At 38.2% G+C, this 15,162-nt stretch overlaps 1 protein-coding gene across 4 annotated transcripts in view; it reads left to right on the top strand.

Annotated features, from left to right (window-relative positions):
- Nucleotides 1-3,414: 3,414 nt before the first annotated feature.
- The window catches only part of ubr3 (ubiquitin protein ligase E3 component n-recognin 3), a 77,102-nt gene continuing 65,354 nt past the window's right edge, over nt 3,415-15,162 (top strand). For 3 of the 4 annotated variants that reach the window (XM_022680367.2, XM_022680369.2, XM_022680370.2), the window contains exons 1-8: nt 3,416-3,987; nt 11,584-11,723; nt 12,079-12,231; nt 12,634-12,789; nt 13,141-13,181; nt 13,271-13,337; nt 13,886-14,016; nt 14,807-15,035. In XM_022680367.2, the coding sequence (XP_022536088.2) occupies nt 3,557-3,987; nt 11,584-11,723; nt 12,079-12,231; nt 12,634-12,789; nt 13,141-13,181; nt 13,271-13,337; nt 13,886-14,016; nt 14,807-15,035 (1,348 nt within the window). In that variant the 5' untranslated portion in view covers nt 3,416-3,556. Of the gene's footprint in view, nt 3,988-11,583; nt 11,724-12,078; nt 12,232-12,633; nt 12,790-13,140; nt 13,182-13,270; nt 13,338-13,885; nt 14,017-14,806; nt 15,036-15,162 lie in introns of all 4 variants that reach the window. The other variant, XM_022680368.2, reaches the window with a different exon arrangement.

The following is a 15,162-nucleotide window of genomic DNA, read 5'->3' on the forward strand; positions in this document are numbered from 1 at the left end:
CAGAGGTGGGAGGCGGGGGGCGGGGCCGTGTGACTGCTCAAACCCCGCCCACTCCACGTAATTTTCACCAAACAAGTTTAGTTACTTTACTTAGCTAACCTGAGTTGGCTAACCTAGTTAACTATCGTTAAGTACCTAAGGCTAGGTTAAAAACCTAACGTAAATACTAAAATTAGGGAGAAGAACGAAGTATGTGTAAGGGAGAGTATTAGTATACCAGTAACGGCATTAGAAATGTGTGTTACCACTAGGCACCTGTAGCAGGTTAGATTCGGATAATTACAGTGTTTTTTGGGCAGGAGAAAAAACAAGACAAGCAGTAAAAAGCCAAAGGAGCCTCACCTTTTCTGACCGCAGTTTTAGGATTTAGGAATTAGGAACATGAATATAAGTACCTAGTTTTCTGTTTATAAGCATTTTAATCGTTTTTTGTTCAGTTTTCTTGTGTATTATTTTGTAAAGAAATAAATCTTTGGTTTGGAAACCTAAAACGCGAGTTGGAAAGTGAGTCAAGAACCGCATGGATCTACAGTATGAATACTAATGAACTGATGGAGAGAAATGATCCACTTACCAAAAAAAAAACTGGAGAGAAAGTTTTCCTGAGGGTACTGTAAAAAAACAAACAAAAAAAAAACACTGGGGTTATTAACAAAGGAGTGGGGCTTGCAGAATGTACAGAAATCAACTTTCCAAAAAAATCCTGGATGTGTAATTTTAGATTAAAATTCCGTCATCTTTCATTCAGTTGAATGGAAATAGGCTTTAGGGTTAAAAGCTGTACTGAAACCAGCCACCAGAGGGCGTAAGAGACGTTGTGGCTTCACTTTTCAACCCCTGTCGTGCTGTCTATACTTATATACAGTCTATGGTTGTGATCAGTGCGGTCTCAGCAAATCAGAGTGGTGTTGACTGGTTAAAATCTACCTAACAATTTTCCGCACAGATTGCATTTTCAAATAGACAAATACATACATAAATACCTAAATTCGTTAATTAATTAAATAGATACAAAAATATAATCTACTAAATAATTAATAATAAATAATTATTAACAAATGACGCTTAATCAAATAGTCTATATTCATACTGATTAACAATATTTATAACAATGATGTTGATATATTATAAATAAAAAATGATATGTATTCTTTAATAATGTCAATTTCCTGCACCCGTCACCATAACGTCCAAAAAAAGTTACCTAGTCCGAAGATCAAATGTTTAACTGCATATTGTCCTCCAAGTTGTGGTCATAGTTAAACGTCCAAATCTTCTGCAATCTTCTGAAGGGATACGCGTGCCTCAAACCTTGCTTAAATGTACGCTCGTTTAACCCTTGTATGGTGTTCATATTTTTGTTACTCAGACAGTGTTCATGGGTCTGGTGGACCCGCTGCATTTTAATGTTTTAAATTCTGCAAAATTATGGAATAGGTCCAACTCCGTTCCATTTCTCTCTAAAAACAGGCCTTCCCTCTAAATAAGTGCAATTCAGAATAATGTTTAGGATGGAATCTGGGATAAAAAGCTCAAAAAAAAAGACTTGATGTCCTGTACCGGGGAAACTGCCATCCGCCAATCCTAGTCGCATTCTTATCACACTGGGCAGCTATGCATGGTGGCTAATTTTTTGGGCAAAAGAGCATTCAATTTCTGACAGGTATCCATTTAATTCTTCAACAATATTACAAGCTGGTACAGGAACAATAGGGGCAGAAACAAAACACACACAAACTACACACCCAGACCGGAGGAGAACAGAGTAAACACCTTTATTAGCCCCGGGTCCAGTAGACCCGAACATCCTGTATGTAATTTAAATGTGTAGGGGGGGGGTGTTCATCAAAAATGTGTTCTGATATATGTTCTTCACAGAAAATGACCCAAAGCCAATAAGTTTGAGTTAGAAATAGTAGCTGCGTGTCCCGAACGCGCTGCCTTATAAGATCCCTTATGGGTGAAAATGCTGCCGAACGAGGGAGCTGCCTTTGAAGGCAATGACTACCTAGGCAGCTCCCTTCAGATTGGACCGCAGCTAGTATTTGATGGTATCATTTTTCCTTTGATAAAAAATGTAAACGGGTCCCACAGACCCGAACACCACACAAGGGTTAAAACACTGTTCTTGCGTGAGAGGGTGCGTACGCATTAAAACAGGGCTGAAATGTGCGTGCGCAACCTCTCACGCAAGAACAGTGATTTATAAAAAATATATATGGCGTAAAAAACGGGCGTACATTTAATCTAGATTTGAGGCACGCGTATCCCTTCAGAAGATTGCAGAGGGAGCGGGAATTAGTGACATCATGTGTTAAAGCACGGAACTGCAGGTACATGCGTAAAAACCTTCCTCACGCATATTAATACTTAATCAAGATTAAAAACGTATAAATGAGGCCCACAATTCGCTGACTCATCTGGCTGCTCTCTAAAAGCATGTTTTGTCACAAGAACATAAGTATCTCTTGTGAGGAGAATAAGGTACCCACTTGAAGGTCTAAAATGAATGGGTTTATAAGAAGCAATGAAGCAATATCATAAAAATCATAGTTTATAAACGCCTTATAGTTTTTTGAAGGGAGTCGGCAGATTCTATAAACGGCTCTAGGCAGAGATGTACAGTAACCAAGTAGAACTACTTTACCTAAATGCTAAAATGCTGTATCTGTCTCTACTGGAGTATTAACTTTCTCCTACTTCCACTTTTACTTTATTATATATTTTCAGTGAGTTTAATACTTTAACTTTAATAATTGTTTTATGTGCTGCATCGTTACAATTCTAAAAATGTTACAAACCATACTCACCAACCAAACCCACATCACATTATCACTAAAGCCAGAGCGGTAGATTAAATAAGTGTTTAAAAGACTTCAGATAAGTCAAATGCAAGTAATTTTGCATTATTTTGTCTTTTCTTTTCTTTTTTAAGTGGACAACAACTATTGTTATTTTTATAGAGGTATTTAATGTATTAGAATCATTCTGACCTTACCTACTTAACAAGCTAATTCAGAAACGATTCATTAATAATTCAGATTATAACAATAATTAGTAGTAGTAGTGGTTTTAGTATCAATTATATTATTGAATCAATTCGTGCAATAAAAAAACATTTTTATATGAATAAGTGACTGACTGTATTTCCGTGATAAGTGTTTTCTACTTTCAAAATGAAATAGACACGTAGATTAAATAGTTAGTGTCAGATGAGTCATGAGTCAAACTATTTTATCTATTTCAGATGACGCTATGCTTGTTTAGTTAAATATCAGTAAGAGCAGGCAGTGCTGTTCCAGGAGCAGTGTATCTGCGCTGTGCTCTGTTGAGATAAGCGCGTGCTGCTCCGCCGCTGCCGCTGCTGCTGCTGCCAGCTGACCTGAGAGAGCGAGCGCGCGCCCGCCCGTGCTGTGTAGTAGTAGCAGCAGGGCGGGCTGAACAAGCGCTCTGCTGGCCGGGCTGCTTCATAGCACCGCGGAGTGTCGCGAGAGAAGGCGAGAACAGAGCAACAAGACAACAAAAATAAATTCTGGACAACAATTCAGAGTGAACGATGGCGGCGTCGCTGCTGCGCCGGGACAAGAAAGCTACAGCCGCCCATTTAAAGGCGGACCTGAATCGGACAGACAACAGCTCTGGACTCAGGCAACTTCAGGAGCTGCTGGATAATGTTCTGAACCCGGAGAAACCGCCGTCGGACACTGAGGCCCTTGACTGGTGTAAATATCTGCTGGCAGGAGGGGACGGGTTCGAGGAGTTCTGCAAGACCGTCCGCTCCTACGATAACGCGACTCTGTGTGGCTTAGTCTGGACTGCTAATTTTGTAGCCTACCGATGTCGGACCTGTGGCATTTCCCCCTGCATGTCTCTGTGCGCGGAGTGCTTTAATAACGGGGACCACACGGGCCATGATTTTAACATGTTTAGGAGCCAGGCCGGCGGGGCCTGCGACTGTGGAGACAGTAATGTCATGCGAGAAAGTGGGTAAGTTGATTTGCTTGATACGGGCTAGCTCCGCTCACTGGCTAACTGAGCTAGCTAGCTGTGGCTAAAGCTGTTTTTGCTGTCATTTAACGGAGTGTAACATTATAAGCGTTAACCTAGCGTTAGCTTAGCTTAGCTAATATATTGTTGTTGTTTGTGAATGACAGCTGGGCAGCTGTGCTCCACTAGCTAGAACCTAGCTAAATGTATGCGGTTAATAAACGCTGAAACATTCAAGAGAATTAAACACTGGTTATCTAAGTGTATGTTCACCTGGGCAACAGTAACGCTAGCTAGGTTAGCTAAGCTAACGGCTAATGTAGCTTAATGTAGCTTAGCTAGCTAGATAGCCGTTAGCATGAGGATTGAGCTGGCTAACGTTAGCCGCTGCCTTACTGAGTGTCAAAGTCTGGGTTATTTTTAACCCACCAGGAGGGTCAGTGACAGGTCTTACCCATTTCTTCTTAAGACTTTTGCACGATCCGCGATAGCACAGTAGCACAATACTATTGGTTAGTTATACAGTTACAGCTCTGGAAAAAACAATAAGAGACCACTTCAGTTTCTGAATCAGTTTCTTAAATGTTGCTACTTATAGGTATATGTTTGAGTGAAATTAACATTGTTGTTTCATTCTATAAACTATGGACGAAATTTCTCCCAAATTACAAATACAAATATTGTCATTTAGAGCATTTATTTGCAGAAAATGGAAATGGCTGAAATAACAAAAAAGATGCAGAGCTTTCAGACCTCAAATATTGCAAAGAAAGTTCAAGCAAAGTTCATATTCATAAAGTCATAAGTTTAATTTCAGAAATCAATATTAGGTGGAATGAACATGTTTTATTCATATTGACATGTTCTCCTCCACCAGTCTTACAAACTGCTTTTGGATCACTTTTATGCCACTGCTGGTGCAGTTCAGCTTGGTTTGATGGCTTGTGATCATCCATCTTCCTCTTGATTATATTCCAGAGATTTTCAGTTTGGTTAAATCAAGAAGATCATAATTTCTAAGTGGTGTCTTATTTTTTTTCCAGAGCTGTATTATAAAGGTGAACAGTATTTCAAAGTCATGCATTGACTAATGTTTAAACAACTGTGACTCGATACACACAGTTCGGACTGCTATATTTATTTCGATATATTTCCCAAACTACAATTCATTAAAAAATTGTTGTCTTTAAAATTGCTTTAATATGCTGTGCTACTATCCTTATGTCAGTGGGATGTAAATTGTCTAAAAAATTAAAATATGACTCTCATATCATTTATTGCAGTAATTTCTGGACAATATCTTGTCCACATAAAATTGATATTGTGACAGACCTAGCTGAATGATTTAAAAGGACAAATGTTCAATGTAATGTTTTTATTCGTAGGTAGGAATGCATAATGACTTAAAGACCAGGGAACTTTTTTTCTTCTTCTAATATCATTCTTAATTAGGGGTGGCCGATATGGCTGTAAAAAGAATATCACAACACTTCAGCTTATTTTATTACAAAGCTTTGAACTACAAATATGTTTATAATTTTATAATTTAAAGAATACACTATGCAATAAAATATATATTCTTTTTTATTTGGTAATAATATCGCACATCCCTAATTGAAATTTTCACCAGATTGTAACAGATACTAAAAATGCACTCCATGTATTCACAATTGCGTATAAAGGACTATTGTGCATGCACACTAGGGTTGCAACGGTATGAGATTTTCACGGTATGATAACCGTCTCGGAAAATACCGCGGTATCACGGTTATCACGGTATCACAGTTTGTTACATATATTATTAAACTGACCCTTAAAGAAATTACAACAAAGTTTTTTTGTTCAATTAACTATTTATTGTAGAAACTACACCATCAGGTGAAGGAAACCATGTTTTTCCACTACTCTTAAGGGCATTAAGAGTGTATATATATATATATATATAAAAAAGTTGGTATATAACCAGATACTGCAGAAAGAGGGGATTTATTTCTGACATGATCCTCACAATAGAGATTTCTATTTTAAGGCTTTCACACCTTAAAACCTTCAACATATGAAAAACAGGAGAGGCAGTAAGAGCAAAAACTGTCCCTGTCCTGTTGCTGCTGTCTCGCGACACCCACCTACTGTCCCGCGACACTCACGTACTGTCTCGAGACACCCACCTACTGTCCCGCGACACTCACGTACTGTCTCGAGACACCCACCTACTGTCCCGCGACACTCACGTACTGTCTCGAGACACCCACCTACTGTCCCGCGACACTCACGTACTGTCTCACGACACTCACCTACTGTCTCACGACACTCACGTACTGTCACGCGACACTCACCTACTGTCTCGCGACACTCACATACTGTCCCGCGACACTCGCCTGCTGTCCTGTGGAGCTCTTTAACTGGCCTGAGAAGCTCAACGACTGTCCTGCGAAGCCTTTTAACTGTACCGTGGAGCTTTTTAACTGTCCTGCGAAGCTTTTTGACTGTCATGTGGTGCTTTTTAACTGTCCTGTGGAGCTTTTTAACTGTCCTGTGGAGCTTTTAACTGTCCTTTGGAGCTTTTTAACTGTCCTGTGGAACTTTTAAACTGTCCTGCAGTTTTTTTGTAGACCTAATAAAGCAGATTAAATCAAATTATACAATGCAGACGTGGCAAGCAGTTATCCAACACTTATTAAACAAAGTTAAGTTATTACAATATTGTTGTAGATCATGTAATTTTGCTTGACGTTTACTTTAGGAGTTCAGGGGTACATGTTTACCTCGTGGATGAAATGCAGATAGGAGATGAGTGCAGGTGTTGCTGTGAATTCAGAGGATTTAAAATACAGTAATCATGCTGATAAACTGTGTGTTTATTACTATTTCACCCAGTAACATTTGATCTCTCTCTATACCTCTTTAATTCTGAGAACACAGGGGGAAAACTTTTAACCAGAACCTAAGAAAAGTGGTTTCCCCACTGTTTATTGAGAGGATTAAAAGCACAGTAGTTGCTCAGGTGACCAGCCAACGCTGCTATAGCCAAACAAAGTTTGATCAATAAAATACTAAAAATATTTAAAATGAATAAAAAATAATTAATATAAAATAAAAACTCATTTAAAACACAATCAAAGGCTATCTAATACGCAGAATGATATCTGTTTCAGTTTCAAATAATTGAAACAGCTCACCAAAAATACAAAATACAAGCCGTTATTCGTTTTTTGGTATTATATTCAAAAACGAAAAAACGAAAAAACGAATTGGTTTTTTAATTTTCCGATTTTGATTCTCAATTGAATATCAAATGAACGAATGATACACGGATTCAAAACCTCAACCTATCCTTTATATTTGACAATATTTGATTCAATTTACAGGTCCTCACTCATCTTAATTTATTTAACTAAACTGAGTTTTTATTTTTAGCCTCGCGCTGAATTCAGCTCCGCGCTGAGAGAGAGAGAGAGAGAGAGAGAGGCACGGCGCAGCGCATTTTGCCTGATATCTCTTGATTAAATATCAATAAATATGTGAATTTAATACCATACAATTAACTACAATTGACAGGACCTTATTTATTACAATAAACCTTATTTATTTATTTTTTAATTCGCAATGCCGCGCGCGCTTTCCTTATGATTGACGCTAAATCCTTATAACAGTTGGATCCAAACTGTTATATTAATGTTATATTAATAACCTTTTTCGTTTCTATGTTTTGAAATTCGTTAGATCATATTTTTGTCAACATTTTGGGTTTATTTTTGTTTGTTATTTTTGTAATAATAATAGAAATCTAGCAGGCTATTATATTTGTGTGAATAACATGAAATGTTTAAAATGAATACAGACATGTAGAAAAAAAACGAAGACAAGCTGTAACCTAGATATAAATAATAATATCTTAATAATAATATAATAATAATAAATAATATGATATCATCCATCGGCACAACCCTAATTGTAACTAATACAAGTACACAGTGATGGGATTTTGATGGAATAGGCCAGTGTTTCTCAACCCTGGCCAAGGAGGCCCACTGTCCTGCACTTTTTGGAGTTGTCCCTGCTTCCAATACACAAGACAATCAGCTGTCAATTATTGTGTTAATGTGGGGCTGTCAAAGTATGACAATTAATAAAATGTGCAGGGCAGTGGCCCTTAAAGACCAGGATTGAAAAACAGTGTAATAAGCAATAGAATAGGCTCTATCAAAAGACCACAAATTAAACGGTGTCACTGAAATCGTTTCATACATACACTGCAAAAATCTAAATATCAGCAATTGAAATGATATTTTACATTATTTAAGTAATTCAGAGCCCAAAACAAGCACATACGTTTTTTTCATGATGCTTGTGTATAATTTAAATCAAGGGTGTTCACTTGATTTATGAATTTAAGTGTAATGCAAACACCTAGATTTTATTGATTATTTTTAAAGAAAATTTACCAAGAAAAAAATAAGCAAAATGTTGTGCAAACGCTTTAACTAAAATTTAGACTTTAACTAATTTAGACTTTAATAGAATGTAGATAAACAATAATAAACGAGAATATAGCATACAAAATAATTTATTAATTAGACTGTTCCAGGAACTTATATACAGACACACATAAGTACACACACATCAGAAAAAAAAATTGAATAATAAAAAATATAATTATACCAGAATGTGATATAGAATATAAAAGAGATATATGAGTGTGATAACTGTGAGATTAGGCTAAATACACATGTAATGTGTGTGCAGACATGAACAAGGTCGTTACCTGTGTCCATATTAGTTATTAATTTAAAGTCATACTATTTTTGATTTGATATTTTGTATTATGACAATATTATATAATAGATTTGATGGTCAAGTCTAGGGGAATTATCTCATAAGTCTTAAGTCGTCTCAAAAAAACTAAGATAAGACACAATGTATCACATTGCGGCACAGTTAAAAGCTCCACAGGACAGTTAAAAAGCTCTGCAGGACAGTTAAAACAGTTAAAAACCTACGCGGTACAGTTAAAAAAACTCTGCGGTACAGTTAAAAACCTCCACGGTACAGTTAAAAACCTCCTCGGTACAGTTAAAAACCTCCTCGGTACAGTTAAAAACCTCCACGGTACAGTTAAAAACCTCCTCGGTACAGTTAAAAACCTCCTCGGTACAGTTAAAAACCTCCTCGGTACAGTTAAAAACCTCCTCGGTACAGTTAAAAACCTCCTCGGTACAGTTAAAAACCTCCTCGGTGCAGTTAAAAACCTCCACGGTACAGTTTAAAACCTCCTCGGTACAGTTAAAAACCTCCTCGGTGCAGTTTAAAACCTCCTCGGTACAGTTAAAAACCTCCACGGTACAGTTTAAAACCTCCTCGGTACAGTTAAAAACCTCCACGGTACAGTTAAAAACCTCCGCGGTACAGTTAAAGAGCTCTGCAGGACAGTAGGTGAGTGTCGCGAGACAGTAGGTGAGTGTCGTAGGACAGTAGGAGAGTGTCTCGGGACAGTAGGTGAGTGTCGCGAGACAGTAGGAGAGTGTCGCGGGACAATAGGTGAGTGTCGCGAGACAGTAGGAGAGTGTCGCGGGACAGTAGGAGAGTGTCGCGGGACAGTAGCAACAGGACAGGGACAGTTTTTGCTCTTACTGCTGCTGAAAAACAGGCACGTCAGAATTTGAAAATGAATGCATGTAAATGAATGGCGTCTTTCACATCCAGTCCGGCCAGGACCTTTACGCCTGTACCTGCGTGCCCAAATTTCGGATAACTCAGCGCTTTTGCGGGCGCTTACCGCATGGGTTGTGCACGACTACAAAGAGGTTTTATTTATGTTCAGATTAAAATTATAAACTGAACACATACTTTGCGCTGCACAGCGGGGTGGTGTTCTCGGAGATGGGAGAACAGGTTTGATGTATTTCCTCCTTTAGCTGTGACTTTACGGCCACATTGATTACAAGCTTGTTGATTACAAGATTACAAGTCTGTTTTCAGGCTGTTTGAATGAGCGAAATATGATCAGAATTATGTTAATTAACACTAACATAGAAGCATAGAACTATTATTTAATAAAAATGATTTTTAAGAACAGCTAAACACAGTGCGGAGAAGTTCACGTGCGAGAGAGAGACACACAGAGAGAGAGAGAGAGATTTGCGTGTTCTGATGTGAGCTACTCACAGGTAAAGGTTCTCTTTTATCTCCTCGTGCTCATTTTAGTCCAATTCATAATTCTGCAGTTTCTCAGTGTTTTCTGTCGTATTTTGCGGCTAGCGCGAGCGCTTACAACTAACACCGCGGGCCGCGAGGTGCAGCCGCGCTGCCGCTGTTATGCCGAATCCGACTCCCTGCTCAATCCGACTCCCGCTTCGCGGACAGAATCGGCACAACACCTCCCGCTGTAGAACTGCGGGAGTGAAAACAGCGCTTATAAATAAGTTAGTTAAGTTTCACTTTCAGTTTTCGTTATTTGGTTCGTTTTCATTAACAATAATAATTGGTTACTTAGCATTAACATTGTGATTATCACACCAGAGCTTTATTTAAAAATAAAATATATAATTAAAAAACAGATGCCTACATCTCAGACTATTTTCTGGAGCCGACCCGATTTCGGGTCGGTCCTCGGGTCAGGTCTGGTTCGGGCAGAGAATCTAGGCTCTAGTCTGATGCACTTTCTGCCATTCTCACCGCTGTGTGCTGAGTAGCTGAAGCGGAGCAGAGTTGCGCATGCGCGGGTGACTTTCTCCTCTGGCTTGCGTTTTACCGGTAATAAGCAAACACACACGGTATGATAACCGTGCATTTTAATACCACGGTATACCGTGAAACCGGTTACCGCTGCAACCCTAATGCACACACTGCTTTAATGATCTATTGTGCAGCCCTAATTACATGGACTGCATTTGTATGTAAGACTGCTCATATAAGGGGTTAATTAACCGCTTGACTTTCCTGGGAAACTTGGAAAGAGATATTCCCGTATGCAGCCAGTTGATGATTTTAATGAGTTCTGGTTTCATGATGATGGATGTGACCAAAATCAATAATTAGTACATTTTCTGTTGATTTAATGTGACACATAATGAATAATACATTTTTTACATTTTTAAAGATAGTACAGATGTTCTATGTAAAATATACAAGAGATTGTTCCCCTACACTCCTTATTTTTCCAGTGTCAGAACTATGCGTTTCACCTCAGCTTTTAAATAAAACGGGGGTTCTCAGTTTTGTGGGAATGCTTCAGAGTTATTGGTATGTGAACTCTGATGCTTCTATAGGAACTGTTTGGAAAATTTATGGGTGTCTTGCTTTTGAGTCACATTTCTTGATCTCCTCTTTTAATATTTAAAGGATTATCCTAGGCCTAATTCTATTGTGTTTGTTACATTTTCTTGGAACTTGGCTCTCTCATTGAATGCCTTGGCTCCTACCTTTTAGTGAAAAAAAGAAATAACATAATTGTGGCTGTATTACGCTGTATAAAATATGGCTTGTTCATTTTTAAGTAGGTAGCTTTTTTATAGTAAAATAACATGCTATTGTTAATGTTAATTTTCTGCTCTCATGGTTCATGTTGTGATCAGTGCTGTAACTTTCATGTGGCAGATTTTGCAGACGGCATCGGTTAAAAACGGGAGAGAATGTTCCATCAGTCCCCAATGATCTACTGCTCATGTCTGAGATGGTTCTTCCTCGTTTCATCATCAGCATAATACAGTACCTGAGAGATGGCTACACAGAGCCAGGTGAGTCACAAACTCACCACTCAATAAGATGTGCTCTGCATGGCTATTTTAAGGTGTCATGGTAATATCTGGTTAAGACAGAAAGGCTTGATGCCTGAACCTATAGTTAACGTCCTCCAAAGGGTAGATTAAATTCTTCATTGTGTTGTCTTGTTATACACCTGTAAAAATGTTGCCAGGGCACTCCTAAAATCCTTCCTGCTGAGCAACTGCCATTAAGTGCTGATTCAACAACTTTAAAGCTCACTGGCTTTAGTTTCGTAGAGTACAGGTATAGGGTTAAAAATCTAAATGTTTGTGCTGCATGTGCCAAATGTTTACGCAACTCAAACATTTCCCTATGCTGTGTTTCCAGAGTCTGCCACAGACAGGGATCTACAGAAGGTCTTGCAGCAGCTGGAGCCTCAGATATCTTTCCTAGAAGACCTCACCAAAATGGGTGGAGCCATGCGCACTGTGCTCACAAAGATTTTAACCAATCAGCAGATCTTTAAAGAACTGAGCATGGGTAAGTAGATACCAAATGCACGCTTACAAATAGTCCAGCGAGACATGACGTTGTGCTAAACTTTTCTATTGTAACACTATATGCAAAAATTGCTGTATGTTTTAAAGAGGACAAAAGAAGCACAATTATATTGTTTTATTTTTATACCATTGCATATTACTGTTTCATGTGTGTATTTCATTTGTCAATTTAGTGAAATAAAAATAGGGCTAAACTGGCCATAGTCCATTTGTCAGAAACCTCTGTAATTTTTATGTTAATTTATGATGTTTATGCGTTCTCTATTTTTACTTCTATAGAAATGTGCATGTGTTTTATTTATTTATTTATTTATTTATTTATTTTAGTAAAGTTATTCACCTATATATTAACAGTTTTTTTTTCTCTGCTTGGCTTCTACAGGCCAGGAGGAGAATCTGTATGCAAAAAGAAACTACGAGAAGTACCTGTCAGCACTGAAGAATTCAGGCCTAGTGTCTGTGGAGGAGAAGGGGTCAGCAGGAGCAGGTGCTGGGGCAGCAGACTCACCTGCTGGGGCTGGAGCACTCAGTTTGTTGGGTAATGCAGCTGTTTACTTATTTACTGAAGTATTGTGGCTAGTGCTAAGCGGTCTCTTAAAACTATAAAAGTGATATTTTAAGAAATTGTAATGATAAACAATATATAACTCATATGTTGACAATTTGATGTCTCTTATGAAAGCAACATCTGTAGAGGCAGATATAAAAAAAAACTGTCCAATTATAAGTTTTTTGTTGTTGTTGTAATTGATCTATATGGAATGCAATCATTTTGGTCAGTGTTCTTTAACAGTACACTCATAAATCGGTTTATCACAAAATATTAAAATGTTGTCATAGCTTTGTCTAATCTGGCTAAACCCTCTGATACCTTATGTATTTGTTGTAGGGGCCACTGCAGCAGCCAGCCCAGATGAAGAAAATAAAGAGGTAAGATTTGAAGTGTAAAAGTGATCTAAATATATTGTTAGCAATGTTCTTTATTGACGCATGTTAAATGTTGTTGTTTTCCTTAAAAGGAGGATCAGGATGGGGGACAGTGTGTGGGCCAAAGGAAGAGGGTGAAGCTCAGCAGCAGTACCAAAGGTAAATAACTAATAGTAAAAAATATATATTTTAAGTCACGTAAAACTTTACCTGCATCCCTTTTTTTTTATAAAACCTAAAATGCTACAGCTTAAAAGCAGGTGGTCTACTGGTCTGCTGTTGCTTTTATAATGGCCCTCCTGGTTCTTTGGTCTAAACAAGTTAGACAATTTGTTAACAGCAGCTGTGCATGCAAGTGTCCTAGAACTAAAGGCCTTCTACAAAAACAGCGGGGTAAATTCCAACTATAAGAACTGAAATACTATTTTTGCTGGCTATAGAAAACCTCTGCAAGCTGTGATTTCTGCCTTAGGGTGTGTTGTTGTAAATCCTGACTTTATATGGTACCCAAATATTGGCACATGCCATATTGATTGATTTAAAAGCTGTCGTTACTACTTTTCAATTTATTATAAATAAAAAAATAAAAAAAAACATTTGGTCGAGGGTACTTTTGCATGCATAAGACTGTATAGCATTATATGACGCAAATGGAGAGAAATCAGTTTGTCATGTGTTTTGTCTCTCTCTCTCTCTCTTTTTAATAGATCCATCCATAATGGATAGTCTGAAGCATAAATGTTTTTTAGAAGAGTTATTGTTTTGGACTATTAAATATGAGTTTCCACAGAAGATGGTCACTTTTTTACTCAACATGTTACCAGATCAAGACTATAAGGTAAGCTTTTTATACTGTTATGCAAAGTGAAGTTTTTTTTTACAATGTATTTTTCAGCTTTGCTGACATTACATGCCAAAACTCATTGGACAGGAACCAGTATTGTGGCCGAGTCTGTGACTTTGGCCATGTCTCACTTAACCTAACGATTAAGGACATGACCTGTGGAATATACATTTAAGGTCTCCTGCAGTGAACACAGATGTCATTTCTGTGACGAATGTAACCAGATGCTACTGGTCACAATCATTACCATTCACTGTGCTGTCCACTGTGAGTGGTAATGCTATTTATGATGTTTTCCCATTATATACAAGTGACCCTGTAAATAGGGGAAATGTTAAATGCCCCAACAAATTCGGAAAAGGAATGTCCCATCCTGCTATCCACCTGCCCACTATCTGGCCTAACTCAAACTTTGGCCTAAACTTAAAGGAGAACTCCAGTGCAAAATGTACTTTTGGTGTAGTAAAAAGTACTCACCTTTGTTGAATAGCGCACCTCTACTCTCCTACAGCTTCCTGGGATACAGTCATTTTGTGTTTTTGCCCAGCACTCTGTTTAACGGCTGTATCGGGGCATACTTTATTTTTTTTACACCGTTATTCAGACTCAAAGTAGCTCCACACCTTCTTGGTAGAATCCGGAAAGCCCTGAAATTTAGATCGAGGGCTGTATTGCTCACCACTATTTCATTATACTCTCTTGACATTTCGCATGTCAGATTGCATTCAGATGTGCTTCTTTATTTAATTGTAATCTATTGAATTTTTCCACCTTTTTGCTTCAGATCACCTTCACTAAAACATTTGTCCAGCACTACGCTTTCATCATGAAGACCCTGATGAAGAGCCATGAGTCCGACACAATGTCCAACCGAATTGTGCACATCAGCGTACAGCTGTTCAGTAATGAAGAGTTAGCGCGCCACGTCACCGAGGAGTGCCAGCTGCTGGACATCATGGTCACTGTACTGCTGTACATGATGGAAAGCTGCCTTATTAAGAGTGAGCTGCAAGGTAAACAAGATCTTAATCCAACAGTTTCAGAGCGGGGTGTGGCAGACAGAGTGCATGAATCACTGTGACCTGCTGAAAAGTAATATGATCATTAAGATGTGTAATATCGATCAGTTAATGTCACTGA

Source organism: Astyanax mexicanus, chromosome 11 (assembly GCF_023375975.1).
Source record: "Astyanax mexicanus isolate ESR-SI-001 chromosome 11, AstMex3_surface, whole genome shotgun sequence".
NCBI classification, from domain to species: domain Eukaryota; kingdom Metazoa; phylum Chordata; class Actinopteri; order Characiformes; family Acestrorhamphidae; genus Astyanax; species Astyanax mexicanus.